The 14,031-nt window shown below is 32.7% G+C and overlaps 1 protein-coding gene across 1 annotated transcript in view; it reads left to right on the top strand.

Annotated features, from left to right (window-relative positions):
• Nucleotides 1-14,031, top strand: part of GRID2 (glutamate ionotropic receptor delta type subunit 2) — a 1,417,443-nt gene that overhangs the window by 909,346 nt on the left and 494,066 nt on the right. The window contains exons 5-7 of the mRNA XM_037020242.2: nt 662-715; nt 8,362-8,535; nt 13,848-14,009. Coding sequence (XP_036876137.2) covers nt 662-715; nt 8,362-8,535; nt 13,848-14,009 — 390 coding nt within the window. The remainder of the gene's footprint in view (nt 1-661; nt 716-8,361; nt 8,536-13,847; nt 14,010-14,031) is intronic.

Here is a 14,031-nt window from a genome sequence, read left to right as displayed (position 1 = left end):
CCATTTAGAATCTATTTATCCAAAGTTATTCAGCCAAGATTACTACCTATACATTGTTTGCTTTTCCTTTTACATGTTGTTGACAATCTAAAAGCTACCAAAATTACTCACTCATAACTTAATTGTAATCAAATGTTTATTGCTTTTAGACCTTACATGCAGATAATTTTACAATTGGATATCCTTAGAGTGCAGATGTACAAAGCTCTCTGGAACACAGAGGAGTTTGCTTTTTAAAGCAACACAGCACTATGCAAATATACAGGGAAATTGCAGAGGAATGTCAAGCTAGAGCCAGATGGTGAAGGGATATGTGTTTATACTCAGATAGGTAACAGAAAATCATCAAAGTTTATTTGGAACAGGCAATGTAATTTGAATTATACAGTATTATTTATATATATATTTTTTTGGTTGACACCTATGTTTTTCTAGGCTTCTGATGAATTATATATTTAAATAACTAGCAAGTCTACAGTGTACTGATACCTGAAATACAAATGTTTCTACAGCGTTTAGCTAATGATTTTCCAATTTCCATTGAATAACAAAGACTTTTCTAACGTGGTACATTTTTTTGCCATTTGCCAAGTATACCGTTTAAATTGGCTTGTTTGTCATGATTAACGCTGACTGATAACTTGTTTGTTTTCTGTTCTAGGTTGTGGAGACTAATTTAGTTGCTTTTGACTGTCACTGGATCATTATAAATGAGGTAAAGCCAACTAGACCTTACTGTTACCTCCAGGGGCTGTTTTCTTATGTATGGGCCCAGCATTTCCTGTAGCCTTGAGTTTCTAAGCGGAAACAGGACACAAAGTAAACTTTCAGCTTACTGAGTAGCTACTGTTAGCTAAAAATAGAATAAGGAATTTAAAAAATTAGAATGGCTTTGTATGACTAAAATAAATGGAGAGTGTCTTCCCCACTGAGTATCTTTCAGCCTTTTTTGTTGGCACACGCTGCCTGCTTCAGAAAATCTTCATAAGAAGTAAGTTCTTTGTAAGTAAAGTGAATTTCTCCCAGTGGAGAGCTGGTGTTGCATTTATGTTTCAATGTTGTTTCTAGAACTTTTTATCGATCCTCCCTTACATGCTGATTAAATATGAATGTTAATGAACAAGTACAGATATTTTTCTGTTCATGAAGACATGGAACTGCTTTAAAATACATCACCTTGTCAAATTCCTCATAAAAGTTTATTGATTTTGTAAAGACCATAAGGTTAAAAATATGATACAACATGAGAGCCCTGTGAGATACATTGTTCCACAGTACCTGCCAGTCAGAATCAGAAAGGACAATGAACAGATGAATCAATCATGGACAGGTTATAAGATCACATACATTTGTCCTCAAAAGACCTAGAACTCAATCATATCTATTACTTATGAATAAAAACCATCTGTTATTTGGAAATGGATACTAAATATTGAATTATAGAATAATAAGTTTTGTTTCAGGAACAAAGTAGCATTTGACATAAAACTTGTAGTTTTGCAACTCAGCAAGGTGAGTGAGTTCAGTTCTGGCTATGAAACTGGTCAGATGTGTTACTGTAAGCTGATATAATCATCCCGTGCCTCAGTTTTTTCATTTGTACAGTAATTATAGTAACATTTATTTTATAAGTTCATAATAATAATAATAATGGAGATATTATCTAATGCTTTTAACATAGTGCCTGACAAATGACACTGTGTAAATAATGGTACTGTTGTAATGATCATAGCTCATTAAAGTTCCTAGATCACTTTTTCACACATTATTTTGTTGAATATTCAATATTTGTTGAAAGTCAGAGAAGTAATGAGGGAATAGGTTCAAAGAGGGTAAATAATTTGCCTTTCCTTATACAGAAAATAATAATTCTGAGTCTCAAGTTGTTTATATATTATATAAACACACACATACATATATACACTACATCTTCTTTATCCATTCATTATTGATGATCACTTAGGTTGTTTCTGTATCTTGGCTATTGAAACTAATGCTGCAATTAACATAGAGGTTCATATATCTTTTTGATTATAATATCTTTTTTCATATAAATTTTTGAATGATTATTTTAATTTTCTTTGGATAAATACCTAGAATTGGGATTGCTAGGTCATATGGGGGCCCTAGTTTTAAATTTTGATGAACCTCCATACTGTTTTCCATCGTGGCTGCACCAGTCTACATTCCCAACAGTGTTGGAGGGTTCCCTTTTCTCAGCAGCCTCACTAACACTTGTTAGTTCTTGTCTTTTTGATAATAGCCATTCTAATGAGTGTAAGGAGATAGCTCATTGTGGTTTTGATTTGTATTTCTCTGATGATTAATGACATTAATTAATGTCAATTTATGATGTCAAATTAAGATGTGTTTTTCTGAAATCCTCATAGGTAATGTGTAAGTGTGAGGTCTGCTTTTCAATGAACTTTTGATAACATAATTTTTTAATACCTCTCAGCTTTCCATATAGTATGATTAAACATCAGCCTAGAGGGAAGGGAAAGGGAAATTTAGCAGATCTTCATGTTAGGTTTTCAAATTAGATATTTTCATTTCTATTTTTCTGCAAGGAGTTTAAAACTTCAGTAAATTAAACAGTTTGCCAAATATTACCCACCTATTAAGTGGTGATTATGGATTTTAAAACTTAGTATTTTCCAGCATAAAGCTTTAGTTATTTTTGCTTTGTTTTCTTTTTTTGATAATTCTCATTATATGAGATATTTATAAAATTTCTGACACCTCATTTTATTCTTATAGGAAACATCCTATTCAGTTTTTGTCATTAGTTTAATTATTTTTTAGGTTTCTACTTTTAGAAATAAAAAATCTTCCTAATTCCTTATTTGTATGTCATTCCAATTTTTTATGGGGGACAGATGACACAGGAATGACATAAGCTATAGTCATTTTATTTATTTGTGAATAAAATTAGCTAGGAAATAAAGGTGATGTCTTACCTCCTTAGAGAAATGGATCAATCAAATCAATTCATATACCTAAAATCATTCAGTGGAAATGCCTATTCATTCCATTCTTTGGTAAGGTGGCAGAAGGGACCCCTGACTTTTTTTTTTCCATATCCAATTTAACTTCTAAAACTATACTTGAATCTTTAAAGTATGAACCCAGGTAGAGCTCTCAGAACACTAGTGGTCATCTATCTACTGCTAATATATCAATTAATAATGTGAATAAATTAATCCTTCACATTCTATAGATGAAACCTGACTAAGTAGACTAGCATGTATTTCACTAGTGATGAGTATCTTGGAAAGAATAACAGTTTATATTTTACTTAGGAATCATTAGGAGTCATTGCATTCAATTTTATTTTATAAACTATTAGGAAGGCAAATGCTGTCTTTAAACAGATGTTCTATAATTTGGGCCACTGTTTCGCAAATAAAACATCCACACAAACAAAGCAATCTAACTCAGTAAATGTGAGAAGTGTGGATGACAGTATAGAAGAGCTCAGTTCTTTTCCTTCATGCTTGGGTTTTTGACTGTTAGCTGCCAGAACTATTTATAACTTCACCTTGGTCGTTACTGAGACCCTTAGCTCTTTTATCCTCATGTCCTCCTTACTAGTCCTCGAGCAGTGGTGTCATTCCTTTTGTATCACCTAGCCTCCAAAAAATCTGGTTCACAGCCCACACTGTTTATATTGGTTATTATTTTTATCAAAACTAGGTTGAGACTCAGAGATCAAGCATGTGTTCAGTATTTTCATCCCTAAGGAAAACCACCATTGCCCGTAAATCTGAGTTCAGCACATTTAGTTCCACAGGACTTCACTCAGCTACTCATTCTCTCTGAAATGCCTCAGGCAAATTAACTCTCACTTTCTTTATTTCATTCATGGGTTTGTTTATACAAATTTAGAATGGATGAATCATAATTTATCTTAGATTCCATAAAAGAAGAAATGTCAATTTCTCAAATTTGCTAGGAAGCTAATACACTCTAAAAATAACAACTATAACAACATACAAATTTCCATTTGATTGAAAGTGGAAAACATGAATCTAGTTTGGTTTGTGTTGCTACTATTTTGTTGCTAATTTTAAATGGTTGCAAACATTTATTTAATCCACTCTAAAAATCCGATAGTTTTTTAGAGAGGGCCTATAAATCAAAGTTGGCATTATGCATCATGATACAAATTGATGTGGAAACTTGAAAACAATAACTTTTTTCCATTTGCATTGTTATAATAATGAGAGGCTGTGCTAGCTCATATGGTGTAATCAATCATATGTTAGTACTTGGTGATGATATTTATCTTCCCCTTGCAATCGGTGGATCCAGCTCAGAACAGCTTTTCCATCTAAGTATTGTCATCCCATCCCTTCAGGGTCCTGAAGCAGATGGCCTAGCACGTTATTTAAGTTTCACAAGTTAGATATTAATATAGGAAGATACACACTGTTCAGAGCTGCAAGAAGCATAGGCTACATGGACCCTCTATTCCCTGATAATCCTGAACCTGACCTTTGGTGTCCTGACTCCTTATTTAAATAGTTTAAACCACTGTTCTTTGTCAATGGCTGCTGGGTGCTGCAGTTAAGGCGAAGTTGTTTTTGTTTAAAAAGCCTGCATATGTAAAGGATTTTTTCATTTTTTGTAGTTGAGTGATTAATTGGACTGCTCAATACTAATCTCCCAACCAGACAGTTACCATTCTGCTCCACTTCCTGCTGGTAAATAGCCTAGAGTTGGTTTTGTTCCTTATTTCAACATAATGTTTATGTGATTATTTCACACTCATGTTAAACTTTATGGATGTATCAAAGGATAATATCTTCTAAAACATGAAGAATATAAACATATTAGAAACAAGAACAACAAAAGCATAATCTTATCAAACTGTACCACATAGTACACTGCTTAATATCATTTTTTAAATCTGCTATATTCAGAATTATTAGTTATTAAAGCATCCCAGTATCTAGACTTAAAATTTCAGGTTTCTATCTTTAGAACATAGTTGAGTGAAATACTACCATTCATTCAATCATTCAATTATATTTATCAACACTTCTAAGATATCTGCTATGATCCAGAAACTGTTAGATGCTAAGAGATAAAAGAATACGTAAAGAAGGGAGAAGTCCCTTCTCTTAAATAGTTAATATAATATAACTTGACGTCTGATCTAATGGCTTTCAGACTCTTTTCCTTCCTTGAAATTCTATTAATTTAAGCCTAAAGCTGATATATTACTAAGATTCAGGAGTAATCCAGTTCTCCTATAATATGTTCTGGGAAGTGCTTGTTTCTGAATGGGGCTATATGCTCACCAGGTGTTTAGTCTTCTCTTCCTTCTCTCTTACAGTTTAGGGTCCACCCTACATTAAACTATTACAGCAAAGTGAATAAAAATATTTTCTTGGATGTATTGGCTTGGTTCTTAATAATTTTTTATTCATGTATAAAGTATTTTTTGGAAAAAAGACTATTCCTTCCTCCTAAGGAAGTAAAATAGAGAAAAATCATGCACAAACATATTTGTTCATTTTTTATTACAGTATAATTCTTATATACTCATTCAAATAAAGAATATAATAGGATGAATAATTTCATAATTCAACTTCTTTAAAATTCTTCAAAATCCAGGAAATTATCTGTATGTCTTTATAGAAATTAGCAGAATTTAATGGTACTGGGAACTTAGGAGAGTGAGTGGTGAACTAGTCCTTTACCTGATTATTTTTAAGAATTTGATAGTTGGAACATTTTTTTAATTTCAGAGCATTAGAACAATATAGATTTCAATAGGTTGTACAATAACTTCATATTTTAATAATGAATTTACTTACAGATTTTTTTTCATTAAGAAGGATCTCAATACATTAAATATTAAACTGGCTTTCAGTATTTACATAATATTGCATCTGTCACTCTTGAAATGCACCTTTTGAAATGCAGAAGTAAAGTTCAGTAAATATAAAATAACTGCCTAGTCAAGTTTTCATATCACTATCAAACTGTTTTTGAGATCAGGTGTCAAAACTAAAACTGCAAGTGAATTTTTTGAGACAGACTGTCTGTTAGCTTCATTCAGAATGGCCAGAAAATTACTTTCTTTTCCCTTCCCTAAATAATAATAGGCCAAATATATTCAATTCAAATTGACATTTCCTCAGATATAGTTTAGTTACTTAGACAACTGACAACTTCAGCTTTTGGAACACATACAGGTAAAACCAGTCCTTTCTGTGGATTGGAAAATAGTCTGTTTGAATACTTTGGCTCATGATAGATAACTTTATTATTCCTTATAAAATCATCAAGCTATTACATTCTAGAATAATGTATCTTTATCATTTTAGTTCCTATTATTCATGAATGTTAATCTAAATAATTCTTGCAGGGAATTTTTGTATTTTTGTGTAATTACTTGTGTGTCTTGTGTAATTACTTCAAAGAGTGTCTCTTTCAATGACATTTATAAATTCATACTATGAATAAATGATATTTTGAATGAAGGGCTTGGAGTCTCCCAAGTTCTTTATTGATAAAGTGAGAATAACAGTATCTGAATCAGAATGTAGTTTTTAGCAGAAAATGAGATAATAGATACTTAGTATTTTGCCTAATATAGAGATGTAATAAATGTAAGTATTCTGTGCTGATTGACAGTTTATCATGGGTGGAGCAGACAGAAATGGTGCTGCTTGACAAAATGTTGATAAATTTTAGTATTGCTAAAGAAAAGCAATACCACATATGCAACATGGTTTAGTTAATATCATGAGAAAGTGGTAGAATTTTTCACTGCTTTTTAAATGAAAATTTCCATCTGTATATGGAATTTTTAAATGAGGAGTTTTTAAAAGTGTAAAGACATTAAACAATATTAGCTAATTTTAAAAGATTTCTGGTTAAAGTTTAAGCTCAAAATAGAGTTGACAGGATATTGGTTAATTCTGCTTTGTGAGTAGATGACAGGAATTAAAAAGTGACCTGCTTTTTGCTAGACAGAGTTTTTGGTGGCCAATGAAATGACCCAGACTAAAGGAAAAAGACGGCATTTTAAACTGAGAAAAACCATTTTTTATGGTACATTAAGAATTAATTGACCACAAATCCAGGATATTTTATACTGAATATACCCAATGGCAGGTGTTATTTTATTTTCAGAAAATCTATACTTCGTAAAATCATAAGTAAATAATAAATTATAAAGCTAACATATTCTTTAAGGAAGAATAATGTTTGATTAGTAAGGAAAAGAAGAAAAATTACACCTGTAAATAATCTTTTTCTCTTTCATTATTCTGTAATACTTCTTTGAATCCAAACTGAGAAATGCTCACTAATGTCCAAAATTTATCTTGTGTCAAATCTTTTATTTCTGTTACCATAAGAATCTATTGAAACCAGTAATATGATAATTACAAGGCTTCATTGGTTTACAAGTTTCCAAATGGACACTATGAAGCATAAATGGCTTTCATAAAGACTGCCTTAAAACTAAAATTTATTCCGATCACTTCTATTCTGACTAATTCCAATTAGAACAGATGTTTATTGTGAAAATATTATTTCATTTTCATTACTTCTACATCTATGAGCCAAATCAAAAAATTGGAGTTTGGCTTTGGGAGAGTGGGAACAAGGAATTAGAAAGTACATTTCTTTGAGTTTGTCAAATCATATGCAAAATAACATTGATTTGGCTATAAAGAGCATTGGGTTTCTTCATTCATTCATCCTTGTGCACACTGTATTAATCAACAAAATTTTTCATCTTTATATTAATACTAACTTATTTATTCAATAATTAGTGAGCATTTTGTTCATTCTTTGCCAAGAGAAAATGAATAAGTAAAAACCAGTAGTTCTAAGAAATAATTGGGAAGTCTTCTAAAAAAAATCTCTTGCTCTTTCTACTTGTCTTGAGATCCCCATTTTTCATTGCTAAGAACAATATATATTATTCTTACAATGCAACTATCTTCTAGGTACTCAAAGTTCCTTGAAATCCACTAATGAATAACAAATTGTAATAGTCACTTATTTTATGACATTTTTTTCATGTTTAGACAACAAATATTTTTCTGAAGTATTCAATATAATATAAACTTTTTTATTATGAAGTATATGTAATTCAACTGCTCTATTTAGAGTTATTTAGGCATCAAAGCATGTAATTTAAAGCACAGAGAGCACCTACAAATGAGTTGACCATTTTAATGATCTTGTGTTGTTTTCATTTGGATGTATGCTAAGCATTAAGTAAATGTATTACAGTAACAGAATCCCTTAGCATTTCCAGATCACAACTTATTAATTGTTTTGTGTTGTTACTGTATTGAAGCATTTCTAATTCTTCCATTTCTTATCTTATAGGAAATAAATGATGTGGACGTACAGGAACTTGTGAGAAGGTCAATTGGAAGGTTAACAATCATTCGGCAGACCTTTCCAGTCCCCCAGAATATAAGTCAGAGATGTTTCCGTGGCAACCATCGAATATCTTCAACATTGTGTGATCCAAAGGATCCATTTGCTCAGAATATGGAGGTATACTCTAAGTGCTGTGGTATTTCTTTCAAGGTGCTTTGTTGACCAACTAACTGTATGGAGAGCTTTTTGAGTTCCATTAGATTCAGAACTATACATGTTTGTGTTTTCTAAACCATTCTCCTTCTCCAGCAATTTATTAAGTCTGATAGGAGAGTGCTAAGAATTTGTCTCTTTGCTCCTTTTGACCTCACTGTACAAAATATCTACTTGTTCAATAAAAATAAAACAAGTAAATGTTATTTCCTTCTCAGTGAGTAGATTCATAGCATTTCCTGTGGTAGAATTTATGAGTGATATTCCTTAATGCCAAATTCTAAATTATTAAGCAAAAAACATACTTGACTTTTCTGGCATAACAAGAACACAGAAAAGTATTCTTTTTTTAAATATTAGTCTCTGGCTTGAATAACTTCACTACCCAAAAATTATTTAGAAATGCAAAAATGCTACAGTATACATAGTCATATCCAAATCATATGGGGTACAGCTAAAACCTTTGCTAGTCAGAATACAGCAAAGAATTTGAAAGTAAATAAGTGAAATCTCTGGGCAGCAAAATAAAGAATACTAAGTCTCTGCAGTTTACTCATAAGGACGCCCTTTACATACTCACCTGGAGCCTATTTATTTTTCTTAAGGAAAATCCCATCAGATTTTTTGGTTTTATTTCTCTTTGCATTAGACATCTCAATACGTCGGTTTGAAGTGGTTATTACAGAAAGCAGGCACATCCACAATGGTTGGGAGCCATAAGGAGAACTCAGTAGCAAGGCAAGAGCAGGAAGAAAGATATCAATCAGACACATAAATACAAATATCCTATCAGTAGAAGACTTTTTCTGTAGAAACAACTCTGGCATAAAACAGTTCCTAGGGGTGTCACTGTAGTATACTGCTAGAATATTAGTTAGCATTTAAACAATAACTCAGATATCAACAAAGAAAGTCATGGTGAATTTCAGAAGTCAAATAAACAGGTGATACATTTTAGAAAATTATTCCTTCAAAATGTTTAATGTCAAAAATGTTTTAGTCCTTAAAGAGATTCAATTTGAAGAGTTTGGAAATCTAAATCTATGAAAACTAGTTCATCCCCAATAATAACTAGATAAAAAAGGTGATTTTGCAAAACTGTTTTCTTTTAAAAGGTAACTCCACTGTCTCCTTGCCTTTAGTCAGCTTTGGCTTTTTTTTAGATGAGTGGTTATTTATTCAACCATTTCTTCATATGTATCAGCATTGTAAAGAGCAGCATGTGTTTACCAGGTGGCTGACTTTGGGTCATTGCCCATACAACTTCCTGTTTCCCTCTAGGTTTAAACTCTTGTAGAACAGGTTTGATCCAGGACCCGGCATCATAAAATCCCATAAAATACTCATCTATATTTATTTCCTTTCTCATATCTACCACAATGCTTTGCATTTTTGTGAATACTCATGGATTTGAATGTAATTAAGGAAAAAGCAATGGTCAAAGTAAGCCCCTCTGAAGCCTAAACAAGGCCTATTTAAATTTTAATGCCAATCTTACTGATACACTTATAATGACCTCATCTTTTCATATTAATTCTTCATGAGGATAATTGACATGAAAAATGATAGAATTCTAAATAGGAAAAAACATGAAAGAATTTTCATTTAGAAAAGTTTGAAATATTAAAGGCTATTATGTCAAAAGAAATAGCTGGTAATATATAAATTGCGAAAGCAGAAAATAACCACACAGTAGTTTAAAGCACATTCACCTTACAGCATAATCCTTCGATTCAATTAATGGGTTTCTTGAAATCAGGGAACACATATTTTATTTACCTTGAATTCCCAGACCTATCTGATAAATTAAGAAAGCACTCCCTTTCCATACCTTTGTCTTACTCTCTCCTCAAACCCACAGTTGGAAGAAAACAGGAAAATTACTTTTTCTTTGAGTACATCTGATACCTACAACTCACCACCAGGACTTCTTTTACTCTCAGTTTGAGAAGTATAGAACTAGAGGAATATTCAAACCATTTAATAAATATTTTATTCTTGAAACACAGGAACTCTCTATGGTCAGATTTGTTAATAACATAAAGCTAGGAGAGAATGCTTATGTTTTGTTACATAATCAAGATCCAAATTATCAATGTTCACTGAATTATAAGCTGAAAAGTTGAAATTTCACAGAGATAAAGTACAGGTTCAAAATCAATTACAGGAAATCTAGATGGATGAGACCTGGCTTGACAGCTGTTTAAGGCTGTGAAGATGAAAGCAAATTTGGTTTGAACACAGTACTAGTCATATTTATTCCAACCCATTCTAAGGTAATCTCGGTCTCTGTGTCAGAAGCATTTTGCTAAGATCAAGAGAGATGAGCCCTTATAATACTCTCTCCTAGTCAGATCACATCTGTGCTAAAATGTCAGTTCTAAGTACTAGGAAGTAAAACATTGAAAAATAAGAGAAAGATGGGAAGAATGTTGAGATGATAAGCAGTCTGGACATGTCAAATGATAAATAACTGTTTCAGGGCAAGTGATAGATGGTGTCAAATCTTGGAAGGTTGTCATATAGAGGGGACAGGTTAAGTCAAGTCAGAAAAAAGTGTAGTGACAGTAAGGTAGAGAGCAATGGTTAATGAGACAGAGGGACACTGGAGTTTAAGATGTTACAGGTTGTGTGGGTTTGGGTCCAGTAAATTAGCCATTTGTGTTGGCTGTGGCCAGAGTAGAAGTGAAGATCATGTGTAGAGAAATTCAAGTGACCTATTTTCAGGGCTAGGAGATAGTTTGGGATCTCTGTGAGGGAGAACCAAAGACCTCATGAATAAAGAATGACCAAAAGGTCAGCAGTGATGGTAGAAAGGAGCTATAAAGTACGACATACAAAAGTGCACAGACCTCAAGAGAAAATAGGCACTAGCCTGAGAAAGACTAGAAGGGGTAATAGAAAGCTCAGAGAAAGTCATCACTCCTGTTTGATTCCACAGTTTGGAATGTAGGCACATGAGGAAAGGCAGTCATTTGTTGAAAACAATGTAACACATATGGAGTACAAAACACCTTTCAGACCAGCATGGATGTGGAAAGTACATGCCTCACAGGATGTGCAAGAAGACCGTATCACAGAAGGGCAGGTTTAATGGCATGGAGGTTGCCAGGGTTCTCACGCCTTGACTCCTGTTATGCCTACCTGAGGTTAAACTTGCTTTTCTTTGTCTTCTTTTATTTGACAACAATTTATCAAAAACCAAATATATGCTAGGCTCTAGGCTAAGTAAAGAGAAAATAAAGAATAAAGGGAACAAAAGTACAAAGGAGAAAGAATGTATAATATGAACCCTTAACCAGAAGGAACTCATATTCTAGTGTGAAAGACAAATTTTAAAAATAAATCTTAGCATCATGATATGTTTCAATAGAGGCATGTCCTAAGTGTTATGGGAGATACAAAGAAGACTGCCCAATTAGCCTGGGAGTAGGAAGAGTCCTGAGAAGTTGTCAGGGTAGGATTCACCTAGCTTGTGACCTACAAATTGAGCGTTAGGGGAAGTTAGCTCACTGGAGAAAGGTAAAGGGACATCACAGGATCCTACCTCAATTGCATATAGATTCTTAATCAGTCATAGTGATGAGCAAAATAAAGTTAGAGAGAGAACTTTATCTTAAATACAGCAAGTTTAAATCAGTTTGAGGAGCCAGAAGAAGTTAGAAAAGGCCAGATTATTGAGAAATTGTCAAATGATTTGCCATGGATTGTTGGGTACAGCCCACTCATCCTTGATGTTTCTTCTAGGTTTCCCTTTCAGTCTTTGCAGTCCAATTCAGACTGAATTTTGATTCATTAACTACGTTTTACTTCAAGTATCACTCTTTATTCATTGCAGATTTCAGCCATCCTGCCAGTCTCTCTAGTAATTATCTGGCAGTGGGTGAAGATGAGAATACCTTGCCCTAATATTTCCTTATAAAGGAAAACTGGCATCTCACCGAGTGCATGAATGTTCAATGTCCTTTTAAAAATAGAGCTATCTTCCATAAGTATTATATATAAAAATGATGCTTGACAAATACAAATGATTAAAGATTTACTTTGTAATGAAAGAAAACTCACAAGGCACTGTTAAGAAGTACTTAAGTACTTATTTACTGTTGTTCCTAGCATCACACTACCATTATCTCCATAATTGAAGCTTAATACCATTCTGTGATCTGGGCAGACAATTTTATAAGAGTCCTTAAAGATTAATTATAAGCAAAGGGTAATTAACATATTGTCCCCTCTGTTTTCAGAAGAAAAAAACTGTGATAAGGTACTTCTTTTAAAACTCTGGGAAAATGTAAATACTTTAAGATGGATTGAATTTTCATAGCTACTTCAATTTCTCATTTTTTACATTATATTGGATGTTTTTCATCAGAGATGTAATAATTTTTCCTTCAGAAAGGTAATAATATACCATTTAATGCCTTTTATTGGCCTGGGAAAACTCTTGGTGTTTGTTTTCTAAACAATTTCTTATTTATTTGAAAAATAAATGCCTTTGGTAATTGATGGTATGGATAGCAGTTCTGGCAAGAGTTAAAAATAAGAGTACAGTAGATCTTAGCAAACATTTCTATAATTCATTTTTCAATCTCTATAGAAGAAAGGTAATAACATGGTTACTTTGGAATAAGAAAGTGTTAGTATGAACACACATTCACAAACAATAGTTTATGGTTCTGGTGATAGTAATGAGCTGCAATGTATACATATACCTATATACTTTTGTATAGATACAAATATCATTGTAATATTTATTAATGGTGCTGTTTCCTTCCTTTGTTCATTACTGAATCCCCCTAGACATGCACATACGCACAGATGGTTGCTTCCTTTTTTTTTGCACCTGTGACACTCATGTGTAAGATTGAATTGATATTCCTCCATCTGAATAACAAGAATATGAAAACTTGACATATTCAGAAAATGTATTATTCACTTTGCCCTGCTATTCTTAAGCCCTTAGATCCTTACCTCCTCAGAAAGAAATAAGGGCCAGTGATTTTCTAAGGTCTGACACTAACATCCTTGACTCTGTCGAAACTTCTCTTTTTTATCTTCTTTTTCACACCTAAATAAGCTGAAAAAGGCATACAATCAGACAAGGCTTCATTCTCAATAGCAAAATTGCCCATAAAATGAAAAAAGAAAACTGCTTAATAAATATCCCACAAACCAGCCATCTACAACATGAGCAGAAGCAACTGCTTATGGTTTTCTCCATATTCTTGATGGTTGGGGTCAATGATTCTAATAATAACTGTCTAATGTCTTTTCAGATTTCAAACCTTTACATATATGACACCGTGCTTCTGCTTGCTAATGCTTTTCATAAGAAGTTGGAGGATCGAAAGTGGCACAGCATGGCAAGTTTGTCTTGTATCAGAAAGAACTCCAAGCCCTGGCAAGGAGGGCGTTCCATGCTGGAGACCATCAAGAAGGTAACTTTGTACTAGCATTTCA

This window comes from Manis javanica, chromosome 5 (genome assembly GCF_040802235.1).
Source record: "Manis javanica isolate MJ-LG chromosome 5, MJ_LKY, whole genome shotgun sequence".
In the NCBI taxonomy this organism is placed as follows: domain Eukaryota; kingdom Metazoa; phylum Chordata; class Mammalia; order Pholidota; family Manidae; genus Manis; species Manis javanica.
Note: the sequence above shows the minus strand (reverse complement) of the source record. Positions and strands in the feature narration are given on the sequence as shown.